Source organism: Pseudophryne corroboree, chromosome 3 (assembly GCF_028390025.1).
Source record: "Pseudophryne corroboree isolate aPseCor3 chromosome 3, aPseCor3.hap2, whole genome shotgun sequence".
Lineage (NCBI taxonomy): Eukaryota > Metazoa > Chordata > Amphibia > Anura > Myobatrachidae > Pseudophryne > Pseudophryne corroboree.
In genome coordinates, this window is record NC_086446.1 from 229596972 (window position 1) to 229613816 (window position 16845).

At 45.4% G+C, this 16845-nt stretch overlaps 1 protein-coding gene across 3 annotated transcripts in view; it reads right to left on the bottom strand.

Annotated features, from left to right (window-relative positions):
* Positions 1 to 16845, bottom strand: part of PLEKHM1 (pleckstrin homology and RUN domain containing M1) — a 44794-nt gene that overhangs the window by 17647 nt on the left and 10302 nt on the right. For all 3 annotated transcript variants that reach the window (XM_063958879.1, XM_063958878.1, XM_063958880.1), the window contains exons 6-11: positions 15795 to 15972; positions 14828 to 15718; positions 14607 to 14752; positions 12733 to 12926; positions 9865 to 9928; positions 1836 to 1993 (exon numbers count right to left, since the gene is read on the bottom strand). In XM_063958879.1, coding sequence (XP_063814949.1) covers positions 1836 to 1993; positions 9865 to 9928; positions 12733 to 12926; positions 14607 to 14752; positions 14828 to 15718; positions 15795 to 15972 — 1631 coding nt within the window. The remainder of the gene's footprint in view (positions 1 to 1835; positions 1994 to 9864; positions 9929 to 12732; positions 12927 to 14606; positions 14753 to 14827; positions 15719 to 15794; positions 15973 to 16845) is intronic.

Consider the following 16845-nt stretch of genomic DNA (forward strand, 5'->3'; position numbering starts at 1 on the left):
AAGGTATCTGTCCATGCTGCAACAGCGCTACAAACCCAAGCCGACGCTATCGCCGGTCTGAGTAACGTACCAGTATGTGTGTAAATTGACTTCAAGGTAGTTTCCTGCCTGCAATCAGCAGGATCCTTGAGGGTTGCGGTATTTTGAGATGGCAGCGCTACCTTCTTGGATAAGCGTGTCAACGCTTTGTCCACCCTTGGGGAGGATTCCCACCGTATCCCGTCCTTAGCCGGGAAAGGATACGCCATAAGAATCCTTTTGGGAATCTGCAGTTTTTTGTCTGGAGTTTCCCAAGCCCTTTCAAACAACTTGTTTAGCTCATGTGAAGGGGAAAAAGTAACCTCAGGCTTCTTTTCTTTAAACATGTGGACCCTCGTGTCAGGTACAGAGGGGTCATCTGTTATATGCAACACGTCTTTTATTGCAATAATCATATAATGAATACTTTTTGCCAACCTTGGCTGCAACTTCGCATCATCGTAGTCGACACTGGAGTCAGAATCCGTGTCGGTATCAGTGTCTACTACTTGGGATAGTGGGCGCTTTTGAGACCCAGACGGTCCCTGCGACATAGTGAAAGTCAGGGCTTGACTCCTTGTACATTCCCTGGACTCCGCTTTGTCCAGCCTTTTGTGTAATAAATTCACATTTGCATTTAAAACATTCCACATATCCAACCAGTCAGGTGTCGGCGTTGCCGACGGAGACACCACACTCATTTGCTCCACCTCCTCCCTAGAAGAGTCTTTCGCTTCAGACATGCCGACACACGCGTACCAACACCCCACACACTCAGGGAAATCTCTAATCTGGAGACAGTTCCCCAACAAGGCCCTTTGGAGAAACAGAGAGAGAGTATGCCAGCACACACCCAGCGCCAATGACCCTGGAAAAAAAATACCAGATATATAGAGCGATATATCTATCTCTATCTATCTATCTATCTATATATATCTATATATCTATATATCTATATATCTATATATCTATATATATATATATCAACTGAGCCAAATAATGTGCCCCCCCCTTCTTTAAAACCCTCTGTCACCGTGTTCAGCAGGGGAGAGTCCGGGGAGCCAACTTATCAGCGATGTGCTGTGGAGAAAATGGTGTGTGTGGGAGCAATGGCGCGCAGCGTTACCTCAGCGAAGATCTGAAGTCTTCTGCCGCCTCTGAAGTCTTCTATCTTCTTATACTCACCCGGGTTCTATCTTCCGGCTCTGTGAGGAGGACGGCGGCGCGGCTCCGTGACCAACGGCGAGGGGAGACCTGCGTTCCAACTCCCTCTGGAGCGAATGGTGTCCAGTTACCTAAGAAGCAGAGCCTAGCATTTAAGTAGGTCTGCTTCTCTCTCCTCAGTCCCACGATGCAGGGAGCCTGTTGCCAGCAGGGCTCCCTGAAAATAAAAAACCTAACAAAATTCTTACTTTCAGAGAAACTCAGTAAAGCTCCCTGTAGTGCACCCAGTCTCCGCTGGGCACAGTATCAAACTGAGGTCTGGAGGAGGGGCATGGAGGGAGGAGCCATTGCACACCCATAGCTAAAGTTCTTTTTGGTGCCCATGTCTCCTGCGGAGCCAGTCTATTCCCCATGGTCCTTACGGAGTCCGCAGCATCCTCTAGGACGTAAGAGAAAAAGATATTCAGGAACAAAATAATAAATACAGTGTACTCCGTGTCAGGATAGATGGATTGCTATCTCCAACACAGAACCGGTCAACAACTGATTACGCTACTAGGTAGACTGCTGATCATTCCCCTTTGTGGAGATTTAAGCCACCTAATCCACAGAGTATGACAAACACTGATGCATTCTGTAATCCCATGTCTCACCTGGTGGTGGTGTCAAACTGAAAGGGGTAAATAATGTCATCACAATTACATATCAGACAGACAAACCCTTTCTGGCTGCAGAGATCACACTGGAAGACATGGCTGCTGGCAAACTCTAGCACAGATTGCAGGAGAGATTCAAACACTCCATCAGAGATCTGTAATAATGAAATACATAAAAACACTGTGAGAGATGCATAGGGCTTGAGTGCATGTAATACACTGACCCACTTAAGGTTACCCCTATTCACATGTCAAACAATCATCTTGTGTTTGTTAGTGTCATGGCAGAATTCCACAACACAGTAGTTGATAAAGAATCACTCTGCGAAAGGTAATCCAATTGCAGGCGAAGATCTCTGACCCGCGAGTTAGTGCCGAACCTGGTACACGCACAATTTTGTTTGCAGCCCCATAGGGGAGACAGCAGTCACGAGATGCGGTGCCGTTTGCCGCGTTTCAATACCACGGCAGCTCGCACCCATCACCCGCAATTGGATTCCCCCCTATAATTCTGTGTTGATAAATCTGGATCAACATAGTTCTCTAATGAAATGAAATACAGAAGTGGAGCTATACCTAGGGAGGGGGAAATAACCTGAAATGAAGGAACTGAATTTCCCTCATATAGTGGGAGTCTGTAGAACCTTCGGAGCAACGTTCATGTTTGTTTCTCTGTTACTTTGCAAAAAAATGTAACCATCTTTTATCTCTAGACAGGTGATTATATCGCGCTCAGCCCCTCTGTTGTAGTGTGTTCTACAATGTATGGTGTAAGTCATACTTGCCTACCTGACCCTCTCCATGAGGGAGAAAATGCTCTGTTCCTGGACTTTCCTGGTAATGTATGATTGCCATCACCTGTGGTGAAACACCTTTCTTATCAATTACCTAGCTCACCACAGGTGATGGCAATCATACATTACCAGGAAAGTCCAGGAGCAGAGCATTTTCTCCCTCATGGAGAGGGTCAGGTAGGCAAGTATGGTGTAAGTATTGGTCTATCTGGTGTACCATGTGGAGTTTGTGAGAAAAAAAAAGGGGGGACTGTCTTGATGTAAATGAAAATAGCGCAATACTGGGAACCCAAATGTGATGCCAATAATAGGATTTTAATTACCTTCCGGTAAATCATTTTCTCGTAGTCCGTAGAGGATGCTAGGGTCCACATTAGTACCATGGGGTATAGACGAGTCCACCAGGAGCCATTGGCACTTTAAGAGTTTGAGAGTGTGGGCTGGCTCCTCCCTCTATGCCCCTCCTACCAGACTCAGTCTAGAAACTGTGCCCGAGGAGACGGACATCTTCGATAGAAGGATTATACACTGATAGTGGCGAGATTCATACCAGCTCACACATACAAGGCACATCAAGCTAACTAGCTTGAAAACTCAGCAATCACTGAAACATTACTTACCCAGTAATAACGCAGTACGTAACTAACAACAAAGTTGTACTGAACTAGATAACAGCTGCAGGAAAACGAAGCACTGGGCGAGCGCCCAGCATCCTCTACGGACTACGAGAAAAGGATTTACCGGTAGGTAATTAAAATCCTATTTTCTCTTATGTCCTAGAGGATGCTGGGGTCCAATTTAGTACCATGGGGATGTACCAAAGCTCCCAGAACAGGAGGGAGAGCGCGGAGTCTCCTGCAAAACTGATTGGCCTCTGATGACCTGAAGTTCAGTCAAAGTATCAAACTTGTAGAACTTCGCAAACGTGTTCGACCCCGACCAAGTTGCTGCTCTGCAAAGTTGTAATGCCGAGACACCCCGGGCAGCTGCCCAGAAAGACCCCACCTTGCGAGTAGAGTGGGCCTTAACAGATTCTGGACACGGCAATCCTGCCGTAGAATAAGCATGCTAGATAGTGAACCTGATCCAGCGAGAGATCGTCTGCTTAGAAGCAGGACACCCAATTATCTTGGGATCATACAGGACAAACAGAGAGTCCGATTTTCTGTGACAAGCAATCCTCTTCACATAGATCTTCAGAGCCCTTACAACATTCAAGGACTTTGAAGAAATTGAGTCAGTAGCAACTGGCACCACAATAGGTTGGTTGATATGAAATGCAGACAAAACTGCTGACGTGTCCGAAGCTCAGCTCTATCTTCATGGACAAAGCCCCCAACTCCGACACATGTCTAGCAGAAGCTAAGGCCAACAAAGTGACAGCCTTCCACGTGAGAAACTTGACCTCAACCTCTTGTAGAGGCTCAAACCAGTCAGATTGGAGAAACTGCAACACCATGTTAAGATCTCATGGCGCCGTAGGTGGTACAAAGGGAGGTTGGATGTGCAGGACTCATTTCAAAAAAGTCTGAACCTCAGGGAGGGCAGCCAATTGTTTCTGGAAGAAAACGGATAGGGCAGAAATCTGGACCTTTACTGATCCCAACCTCAGGCCCAACCTTAGGTCCATGCTTGCAGGAAGAGGAGAAACCGTCCCAGTTGAAACTCCACCATAGGAAACTTCTTGGACTCACACCAAGACACATATCTTTTCCAAATACGATGGTAATGTTTAGCCGTAACTCCTTTCCTAGCTTGTATCAGGGTAGGAATAACCTTGTTCGGAATGCCCTTGCGAACTAGTATCAGGCGTTCAAACTCCATGCCGTCAAACGTAGCCGTGGTAAGTCTTGATAGGCGAACGGCCCCTGTTGCAGCAGGTCCTCTTGAAGAGGAAGTGGCCTCGGCTCTTCTCGCGGTAGATCCAGAAGGTCCGGGTACCAAGCACTTCTCGGCCAGTCTGGAGCAATGAGGATCGCTTGAACCCTTGTTTTCCTTATGAGCTTTAGGATTCTTGGGATGAGTGGAAGTGGTGGGAACACGTACACTGACTGGAACACCCACGGAGACACCAGGGTGTCCACTGCCACTGCCTGTGGGTCCCTTGACCTGGAACAATACCGCCGAAGCTTCTTGTTGAGACGAGAGGGCATCATGTCTATTTGGGGTAATCCTCAAAGGTCTGTTATTTCCTTGAACACCTCCTGATGTAGACTCCACTCCCCTGGATGGAGATCGTGTCTGCTGAGGAAGTCTGCTTCCCAGTTGTCTACTCCCGGAATGAAGATTGCTGACAGCGCCAACGCGTGTCTTTCTGCCCAGAGGATTCTTGTCACCTCTGACATTGCAGCTCTGACGGTTTATGTAAGCCACTGTTACATTGTCCGACTGCACTTGAATGGCCCGATTTCGTAGAAGATGGGCCGCCTGAAGAAGACCGTTGTATACGGCTCTTAATTCCAGAATGTTGAACGGTAGGCCGACTTCCAGAATTGACCACCTTCCTTGGAAGGTCTCCCCTAGAGTGACTGCGCCCCAGTCCGGGAGGCTTGCATCCGTGGTTAGAAGGATTCAGTCCTGAACCCCGAACCTAAGGCCCTCCAGAAAGTGAGGCAACTGGAGCTACCAGAGGAGTGAAATCCTGGCCTTTGCCGACAGACGAATTCTCAGGTGCATGTGCAAATGAGATCCTGTTGGAAGGACCGAGCATGAAACATTCCGTACTGGAGAGCCTCGTAAGAGGCCACCATCTTTCCCAGAAGGCGAATGCATTGATGAACCGACACCCAAGCTGGCTTCAGGACATCCCGGACCATTGAGTGTATCACCAACGCCTTTTCCAGTAGAAGAAATACCCTCTGTAAGTCCGTGTCGAGGATCATCCCCAGAAAGGGCAACCTCCTGGTCGGTATCCAAGTGTGATTTTGGAAGGTTCAAAATCCAACCGTGGACTCTGAGGAAATCGGTCGTGAGAGTAATGGACCGCAATAGTTTCTCACTGGACGATACCTTTATCAGCAGATCGTCCAGATATGGAATGATGTTCACCCCCTGCTTGCAAAGGAGAACCATCATCTCTGCCATCACCTTGATGAACACCCTCGGTGCTGTTGAGAGGCCGAATGGCAGGGCCTGGAACTGGAAATGACAGTCCAACAAAGCAAAGCAGATACGCCTGATGCGGCAGCCAGATCGGAATGTGAAGGTACGCATCCTTGATATTCAGGGATACCAGGAACTCCCCTTCTTCCAGACCCGATATCACCACCCTTAGAGATTCCATTTTGAACTTGAACTCCTTCAGAAAGAGGTTCAGTGACTTTAGGTTCAGAATGGGCCTGACCGAACCATCCTGTTTCGGTACCACGAAAAGGTTCGAATAGTAACCCTTGTTGTGCATATGAGGTGGTACGGGCACAATAACTTGTGACTCCACCAACTTCTGGACGGCGGCTTGTAGAACCGCCCTGTCCACCAGCTGAGCTGGTAAACCTGATTTGAAAAAACGGTGAGGGGGGAGATTTTGAAACTCCAGCCTGTACCCCTGGGACACAATATTTTGCACCCAGGGATCCAGGTCGGACGACACCCAGACGTGACTGAACTGCCTGAGTCTCGCTCCCACCGGCCCCACCTCCTGGACCAGCAGTCCACCGTCATGTGGAGGACTTTGGTGTGATGCAGGCGAAGAAAACGGTTTCTTCAGAGCAGGTGTAGCTGAGGGAAGAAATGGAAACTTACCCGCTGTAGCCATGGAAATCCACACATCTAGCGCTTCCCCTAAAGAGAGCCTGACCTGTATACGGTAGGAACTCCACACTTTTCCTGGATTCTGTGTCGGCAGATCATTGACGTAGCCACAGTCCTCGACCGACATGGAAGAAATTCCTGCAGCCATGGAACCCAGATCTTTCATGGATTCCACCAGAAATCCTGCTGAATCCTGAATGTTGCGCAAAAATAAGTCAACATCATCCTTATCCATAGTATCCAAATCTTCAAGTAAGGTGCCAGACCACTTTACTATAGCTTTGGCAATCCAAGCACTGGCAATAGTGGGACACAGTACTGCCCCTGAAGCAGTGTACATGGATTTGAGCGTATTATCAAACTTACGATCAGCCGGCTCCTTCAAGGCGGTAGATCCCGGAACAGGCAACACCACCTTTTTTGAAAGTCTGGATACTGATGCGTCAACAATAGGCGGGTTTTCCCATTTTTTCCTATTCTCAACAGGGAAAGGAAATGCCACCTGAACCCTCTTAGGGATCTGGAATTTTTTCTCAGGGTTTTCCCAAGCCTTTTCAAAAATAGCATTTAATTCTTTTGACGCAGGGAAGGTTAGCGAGGCTTTCTTATTCTTAGTGAAGTAAGCCTCCTCAACCTGCTTAGGTGGTGTATCATTAATATTCAACACATCCCTAATGGCCTCTATCATCAACTGCACCCCTTTAGCAAGAGATGCTGTCCCCCGTAGCCCATCATCACCGTCAGAAACTGTATCGGTGTCATCCTGCATAAACTGTGCTAAAGGACGCTTATGGGAGTACACAGCGGGGGGACCTGAGGTACCAGAACTGGGCCAGACTACCATATTCTGCAGCACCTGGGTAGCAGATTCATTTTGTGCAACCCTCTGTGAAATCTGAGAAATCATAGTTTTGATAGAGGATAACCATTCCGGCTCCCTTGCTGGAATCTGTGCTAAATCAGTGCAATTCCGATTACATGGAATGGGATCATCTTGAGAGGACATATCCTCTGCAGCATATGACACAGAGTCCCTGGACATTGCTAGTGGTGACCACAAACACTACACACACACACACACACACACACACAAACAGGGGATACAGACAGAGTTTCTCCCCAAGAATGGCAAGAGAGACACAGAGATTGGAGCCAACCCACACACACAGCGCTTTTATACATATAAGGGAAACCCCCAATCAGCGCTGACTGTGCACCTTAATAGGTTACACAGCAGTTTTGCAGCTCCTTCTACAACCCCCTGGTACCGTGAGATAGCTGGAGATTGTTGTGGAGGGACTTGCTTCTTTCCTGGACAGCGCTGTGCAGGCTGGAAAATGGCGCTGAACGCTGCTGGGTCCGCTCTGAGAAGCTCCACCCTCAAAATGGCGCTGTCTTCCCGCCCTTCATAGGATTATACTGGCCTGAGGATTGATGCTGGCTGAGATACGGGGAGCCCGACAGGCTGTGTGACCAGTGTAGGGTATAGGCGCTGGCTCAGGGCGCCCCTCACAGCACTGCACTATGTACCGCTGAGCCTCTTGGAGTGCAGTTAATACTGCGCTCCTACCCTGATGCCGCCATCTTCACACCGGCTCCCCGCTTGTGAGGGGAAGTCGGTGACTCACTCGCCACAATCTTTAGCTCTGTAAGGGGGTGGCGGCATGCTGCTGGGGTGAGCGATCCCCTGCGCTGGGGAACGATCTATCCCCTCTGGAGCTCAGTGTCCAGTCAGCGGAGACAGTGGCTCAGACCCCGCAGGGCGGACACTGCACCCCCCCTAAGTCCCTCGCTGCAGGCAGGCTGTTGCCAGCAGCCTCCCTGTAAAACAATAAATTCTAAAAATAAACGTAACTAAGGAAACTCTGGAGAGCTCCCCGAGCTGTGACTGGCTCCTACGGGCACATTTTCTAAACGGAGAATGGTAGGAGGGGCATAGAGGGAGAAGCCAGCCCACACTCTCAAACTCTTAAAGTGTCAATGGCTCCTGGTGGACCCGTCTATACCCCATGGTACTAATGTGGACCCCAGCATCCTCTAGGACGTAAGAGAAATACACTTAGACTCTTGTGTACAATGCTACACAAGTACTCCCAGAGGAAGTCCACAGCAGCGGAAACATGTTGGGGTACAGACATAACCCCTCCACAGCATCTTCATCCTTCTATCGCAGCATGAGCAGCACCTGGCGACCGTGGTCATGTCTGTGATATTCCAGAAGGAGCGTGTATCAGGGCATCACAGCCGCACAGCACACTACAGAAGCCAATTTTCCTGCTCACACAATGATGTCCAGCGCAGCAGAGCACCACCAGGAAGGACTCTGGTAAGAGGGAGGATAGATGTCCCACGGTGGAATTCCCTCACAAACCACCATTGGCATCATTTCCTCCTGCACACAGGCAGCTACCCCAGAAACAAATACCCCACAGTGTGTCCCATCAAGGCACACCGATGGCAGCATCTCTTAAAATGTAAGGGCAGCCAATTCAGAGTATCAGCAGGCATCTCATGCAGACCTGATTTGCTGCAGACAGGCATAGCATCCCAAGATCAGTGGTAAACACCATCTACTGTACAGACCAGCATGAATATTTACAGTGGGAGCCAACATGGTAAGACACAGTGTCCAGAGACGCAGGATGCTGCTCTCTGCATACCTCCCCCAGAACTATCCAACACCACCCATTACTGTGGTACAAATCACATGTACTATTAACATTGCTGCAATCACTGTATCCTTGGTTGGAATATTATTACACTGATTCAGGTGTATTAGGTCACCGTTATTTACATAGTTTTGTATCCACGTTTTTGTAGCAGTGTAAACAAGTTTATATTGGCATCCCTTTTGGATTCAACCAGTAAAGCACTAGTTTCATTTGCATCAAGACTGTAAACCCTTTTTTTCTCACAAACCACACAAGGTACACTAGATAGACCAATACTCACACCATACATCGTAGAACTCACTACAATAGAGGGGCTGAGCGCGAAAGAATCACCTGTCTGTCCATTGTGAGTTGGGCTCTCTCTACTATCAGCAACACACCCCATACCATTAATTCAGTACTTCAGTGCAAAGGGGGACTCTATATTTTGCTATCTTTACAAGCATAAGAGCGATTACACACTTATATTTCTCCACTTGATCTCTGATAGTTTGGTGCACTGTGCTTTGTGTCATTGCATTTCCATGAATGTTGCTGAGAAGCTTCTACAGTCTCCCACCACATAAGGGACGTTCAATCCTTTTATTTAAGGCTATTTCCCCCCTCCTTCGGTATATGCCAACATTGCATACCTCACAAGCATTTCATTTGTCCTGGTTCATATGGGAGGAACCTAGGTATTGCTAGTGGGCTGCTTTCCATTCACATTGTGAAGCGATTGTAGGATATTACTCACCCCTACCTTCCAGTTTATACTTCTACCTATGGTGCTAGTGTAGCAATGAGATACACAGAACTGTCACACTGTACCTGTTTTAGGTCTCTAACGCTGTATGTGTGAGTGCACTCCAACAGATAATTTCGCTGATCGAGCCTATAAAAAGAAAATAAAGCTTTAAACATTGAGATTACTGCACTTTGGGCCACACTTCTCTGAAATACATTTGCAGTCTCCTAAATGCATGCTGATCCATAGACCATAAATATGTCTGTACTTACAGGGAATAGGCAGGAAGAATAGTATAACACTTCAGCCTATCATGTAGATTGCAAGGTCACAGGGAAATGGGTTCCCTTCCTAATATAGGTCTGCAACTTGCATGTATAAGAATACAACTGTACAGTGCCAATCCCCTATTTATAATACATTATATAGAATGTGATCTTTATAAAATAAATTCACAAAAAAGAAAAAACTTTGTTTATTTCAATATAGAATACTCTGGTATAGGGGTATTCTACATTTGCCCGGCTGTCAGGATCCTGGCGCCAGGATGCCGTCAGTGGGGCGATCGCAAAAGAGCCCCTTGCGGGCACAGTGACGCGCTATGCTATTTATTCTCCCTCCAGGGGTTTCGTGGACACCCCAAGAAGGAAAATAGTTGTTATCCCGGCGGACGGGATTCCGGCAGCCAGGATATCGAGTGCCACCCCTGGTAAAGGTTACATATACCCATATAAATGGGCGCTGTATAACACTACAGGATTTGTAAGCATTTTGTAGGTTACGAGTGTTAAAAATCTAAGAATATTATAAGTCATAGTAGGTCCCCGACCATGGGTTTACCTGGTCACATGACTGGGTAGCATATTTACCATTAAGACAACTGGAGTTTTGTCCTTGAATTAAATAATTTTGTCTGAACCTGCTGGGGGAAATGGGGATTGTGGTATAGAGGATACAACTAGTAGCATGGCTCTTTAAAGAGATGTTTACATTTTGGGACTCCAACCACTTCTCTCTCCCCTCCCAGTAGGAATTCAGCAATATTTTCTAACCCATCCCCAACCACATATTTTTCCCCAAACTAGCTTCTTTGGACTCAATGGGCGGAATTCAGATGTTTTGTCAACTGGCAGCCACTAAATGGTGCCCAACGGAGATATTCAATTGTAGCTCTGTTCAGGCACGATTGCTGCTGGTGTCTGCACTTTAGCTCGCAACTCCTGGGGGTGGCAAGTTGAAATGTGCGAAAAGTGACCCATTTGGCCACCCAAATGGCACTTCTCGTGATCACACCCACACTTTGGTCGGGTTTAGCTGCTTTACGCAGCTAAAACAGACCTTTATGGGGCAATCAGCACGAAAAAACCCAAGTGGATTAAGACCCGCTATCTCCCATCACTTTAGACGGAAGATCGGGCGCGTGAAACAATTGAATATTGCACAAAATCATTAAATAAAACTTAGTAAATGTATGAACTGCAGAATCGGTGGCTAAGCTACACTGGAGTAAATTTACTAAGGTGGGAGTTTTTTTTTAGAACTGGCGATGTTGCTCATAGCAACCAATCAGATTCTACTTAACATTTATCTAGCTGCTTCTTTAAGATAATAGAATCTGATTGGTTGCTATGGGTAACATCACCATTTCAAAAAAACTCCCACCTTAGTAAATTTACCCCACACAGTCAGGTACAATGGGACTTTGCTTCCATATCATATATTTCTCTAAGCTTACACATTCTATTACATTGAACAATATCCTAGTTTAAATTAAACGCGGAAACCGCCTTTGGTTGAAAGGACGGTTTTTCCCAAAAAACAGAAAAAATAGACTGTTTCCCCGAAAAAAGTTGCAAAACAGAGGCAAAACTCCACTGACTCCAAGGGTTCAAAAGTAGGTTGCTGTAGTGCCTACAACGCTTAGGGGTTTCTTCATCAAAGACTTGATGCCCTAAGCCTTGTGAAATGGGGACTTCCACACTGTGGCAATGACACTTTGCACTGCTCGGACCAAACTGTACTGACCTCTATGTCTCTGTATTATAAGGAATAATGCACCCCTACCAAGAGACATAAAGGTATGAGTAATCACCTTGATGTTCAGCATCCTGCAGCTTTTATATGGCAGTGGAACTACTTATGTCTTTATATTTCACAGAAAGAGTACATAATCCTGTATGCTTTTATGTATTCGATGACAACTGAGATCAGAGGTGACAAAGGATATCTTTCACAGCAGTTCACAAATGTCTAACATTTTTATTATCAATGCCTTATAGCATGTGTGTTCACATGAAAGCAAATGGCACAGCTCACCGTGCACAAGACGGCACCTAAAGAACATGACTACAGACGGGACATACCTATTGTCAAAATCATAAATGATATTTCTCTATGTACAATCTAATGAGATTATAACATTAGACAGGTACTGTATTTGGGCTTTGTAGTGGAATTTGTAAACACCATGGCCAGATGGGGCTACATAATGTCCCATAAAGGAATGCAATATCGGATAGGTGTAAAGTTGTACTGAAAGCAAATCTACTGTAAGGTCATATCCCTTCTCTTTTCCTATAAAAAAACTTAATGTTGGTGGTGGGGGGGTTTGAGCGCAACGGAGCGCCTTACTGGCTTGGGTGCCGTGGATACCCACGAGTGGGAATAGTCCCTTTGTCAGCATAGAGACCGTCGGCATTGCAAACGATCGGGATCCCAGCGGTCATGTGACTGCATCCCTGTTAATCTGCCTCTAACATGTTACCACCCACTAATGAAATTACCTACCACACCCTCTCTCTATGAAACCAACCTCTTTACTAGCACTTACCAAATTACCACCAATATTATTTCTCTGGCCTTAACTCTAGTCTAGAGCTGCAGAGTACTATGGCAGCTCAGAAACCAATCTTTATGCAATCACCTGCAGTGCTCTAGTGCTACAAACTTACATAGCGCTCAGCTCCCGTAGTGCTCCACTGCGACAGGTCATCAGATATTCACCCAGCAGTCGCAGCTTTTCCCGTTTATGGCTTATCTCATACATTGTCTGCGTGTGCTGATAGAGACTCTCATTCAAACGCTTCATGTTAAATATTGGCTCGTTTTGCACCATTTGCAGGAAGTTTAAAGCTTGTCTTGATACCTGCAGAGAGAAGAAAAGAGAAAACAAAAAGTGTTTCTAAAGGTGCGCTGGTTATTTGGTTATTTGTCAACTGTAATATATATATATATATATATAAAACTGGAAAATTTAAACCCAGGCAATGCTGGGTACTTTAGTACATGTCCTCCTGTAAAAATCCCTCCCCTCCCTGGCCCCTAGTTTGTTTACACAAAGCAACACATATCTTGTCTTCTCTCCAATACACCAATTACATTTTCATCATTGTGGGGCTGCGTCTTCGTTCTCTCATGGCCTCTGGGAATGTTTAGATGATTGGAGTCTGTTGCCCAAAACCACCTTTTGATTTTTGAATTGATTTATCACAGGAATTTCCCATTTTATTATTGTCTTGATTACTCATGTATTTGTTTCTCTGGAATTAATTGTTTTGTACTCTTCTCCCCCATCCTCTTCTCAGTTTATATCGCTGTTAAAAATTGTGCAATAAAAAGAGTTTAATTTTATTTATTTATATATTTCAGACAGAAATGTCTGAAAATCCCAGCTTTTACCCGGCATTTGAGTGCTGGGTCATTTTGACACTCCCTGCCTGAACCCCCTTTCCCACAGAAAAGCAAATTACTGGGTCAAGACTTTCTACCTGGTAATTTGCGGATCAACACGGTTATTTCTTCTGTGTGAAAGGGTCAAACCGGGTCGTAATTCCCGAGTCACTTCCTGACAATTTTTCAATGTTTGCGCTCATCACATTCCAACATCAATACTACAAATTTGCCCTCTCATCCATATACAGAAAACACATGTTCTCGTACCACAGGGTAATATTCTCTGGTGAAGTCAGAAGATCACCAGGCAGTAGCTTGTAGCGTGGTAAATTGTTTGAAAGATGGGCCCCCCAGGTTGGAGGGAGATGATCTTCAAACTCCATGTTTTTTATGTGGTGTAGGGGATTTTGCCTGGTGATCACCTTGTCATGATACAGATTCTATAGGGGCATTTAGTTTGAAAGAGTGAACTGCACTTATACTGCCTAGCATTGATGCGGAGGACTAGTTCCACTCATTCTTCGCAGCAAATGGGTTAAAAGAATAAATTAAAAACCATGGACTTTTTAAGGGGTTAAACGTACTAAATGCACCATATGCAGTGCAAACAGGCAACGGGCTGTCAGCTAACACTGCAGAGGGACTGGGGACATAATGATACAGGTTGAGTATCCCTTATCCAAAATCCCACATTTCTTGGTCCCCTATTGAGATAATGACACATATCTATATATATTATGTTATAATATATCTATATAATATATCGACATATACACATAATATATAATATATATGTCATTTTGTCAGTAGGGGAACCAAAAATGTGGGATTTTGGATAAGGGATACTCAACCTGTATTTGCATAACAAAGCACTAGAGTCCATTTAAACTAGAGATGAGTGGGTTCGGTTTTACTCGGATTTACTCGGGTTTTGCTTATTGGCTATCCAAAACGCGTGACATCAGTGATCCAATAAGATGCCGTTTTGAGCCCCAAGTAAATTTGAGTAAAACTGAACCCGCACATCTCTAATTTGAACCATATAACCCTTACTAAGAATGTCTGTAAAAGAAAGCTTATCCTTTAGATAACTGTTAAACAGTAAGCTGTAGAAGTTTACAGATGCAAAGCTTCAGGACCCAAGTGTACTCACCACTCGTTCAGTCAGATCCCAGTTATGCACTATTCTTGAGGGAATGATGGAGATTTCATCTTGGTGACAAAGGCCACAATAATACAAGCCAGAATATGAACAGACCTTTGCTTTGCAAAACTGGAATCCAAGCTGCTGGTGGCAGCCTGTAATGAAAGGAAGTATATAACATATACAGCCACAGAGAAGCAGAGTATACAGCATACAAAGATTCCACTGACCTGCACACTTTACGTTCTGCATGTCCAGTCCATGTTCTGTTGGAATATAAAGAAGGTATTTGAAGAGCAGATGTTCCTTCACGTGTGATTTTATCTGGAAGTCTCCAACCATTGGGATTAGCGCAGAATCTTCTGATTCCAAGTATGCGGCACGCACAAGTTCTCTCCAAGCTTTTGCTTCATCTGTGCTCTCTGCTTGCAATTGCAAGGAGCCTTTGGTGGTCACGAGCCGGAAGCAGCAAGGACTGCCAAGACTGGAATCTGGCAGAATGTCTTTCACCAATTCGGCACTGTACGTGTTGTAGAGAGCTTTTTCAGAGTTTTTGGGTAGAAAACATTTCAGTGCTCTTTCGGATAATGAGAAGATGAATCTTGTCCACTTTTTGTGGATCTTCATGTACAGAACAGTCTCTTTCAAGGCATCTGGCTCCAATTCCAAATCAGAGACCCAATCAAAAACCTGACAGACGTATGTGCTACCATTGGAGCTGCTGGGTTCTTTACATTGTGCCAAATTGTTATTTTCCCCATGCCCTTTTGGAGAATCTGGATATTGTATAATTTCCCATGATTCATCATTCTGCAGTCGAAACTTCTGTACAGCTTCCTGTATTCTATCTACCCAATCCTGAGCCTCGTCTCCAGATGGCGCCCTCAGATACAACCTTTTGCCAGGAAACTGAAGTTCAAAGCGGCCATCATTGTGAGCGGGACCCACAGACTCACAGCGGAGCAAAGAGCAACTCTCAGCACCGTTCTGCTCATCCCCTTCCACCTGCAGGCGGAACTCATATGGGGTCAGCTCACAGTAGTAAGGCTTGTACAGTCCTAAAGTGTGCTTACGTTCCAGAGTTCCCAGCATCAGCAGGCCTCGGAAAGGGTTAGACAGACCTAGGGGAAAACTAATGATCAGTATAAAGCACTTTAAACAATTCAAAACAAACATACAGAATATGAATTCAAATACCTATCTGCCGCCGATGGACAACATTAAAAGCTTTGGCAGGCTGCTTCAGTGCCTGGGAGTGGACAGTAGCTGATTCAGATGACAGAGCGGGCACGAGGTGTACTGGCTGTGCCTGATCTACAGTGATAGCGGAATCTGGTCTATGGAAATCTTCTTCAGAGATCCAACTTCTGCTTTTCTGTAAAATCGTAAAGAAAACCAGTTCCCTATTTATACCCAACATCCATGGAAACATGTTAGAGGACACGCTGTACGGTAGCACCTCTTACAACGGATTATGGGGGTAATTCCAAGTTGATCGCGGAAGGAAATTTTTTAGCAATTGGGCAAAACCATGTGCACTGCAGGGGGCAGATATAACATTTGCAGAGAAAGTTAGATTTGGGTGGGTTATTTTGTTTCTGTGCAGGGTAAATACTGGCTGCTTTATTTTTACACTGCAATTTAGATTTCAGTTTGAACACACCCCACCCAAATCTAACTCTCTCTGCACATGTTATATCTGCCCCCCCTGCAGTGCACATGGTTTTGCCCAACTGCTAAAAAAATTCCTGCTGCGATCAACTTGGAATTACCCCTATACACATAACATTTCACTTTAGGTGGCTGGTCTATACAGGTTGAGTCTCCCTTATCCAAAATGCTTGGGACCAGAGGTATTTTGGATATGGGATTTTTCCGTATTTTGGAATAATTGCATACCATAATGAGATATCAAGGTGATGGGACCTAAATCTAAGCACAGAATGCATTTATGTTACATATACACCTTATACACACAGCCTGAAGGTCATTTAATACAATATTTTTAATAACTTTGTGTATTAAACAAAGTTTGTGTACATTGAGCCATCAAAAAACAAAGGTTTCACTATCTCACTCACCCTCAAAAAAGTCTGTATTTCGGAATATTCCGTATTTCGAAATATTTGGATATGGGATACTCAACCTGTACCAGATTTGATACTGGTGATATGCCAATTGGAGATTAGCAACAGAACCAATACCTACAGTTTATTTCAGTTGTAAGCTTTAAAGAAAGAGGTTCACT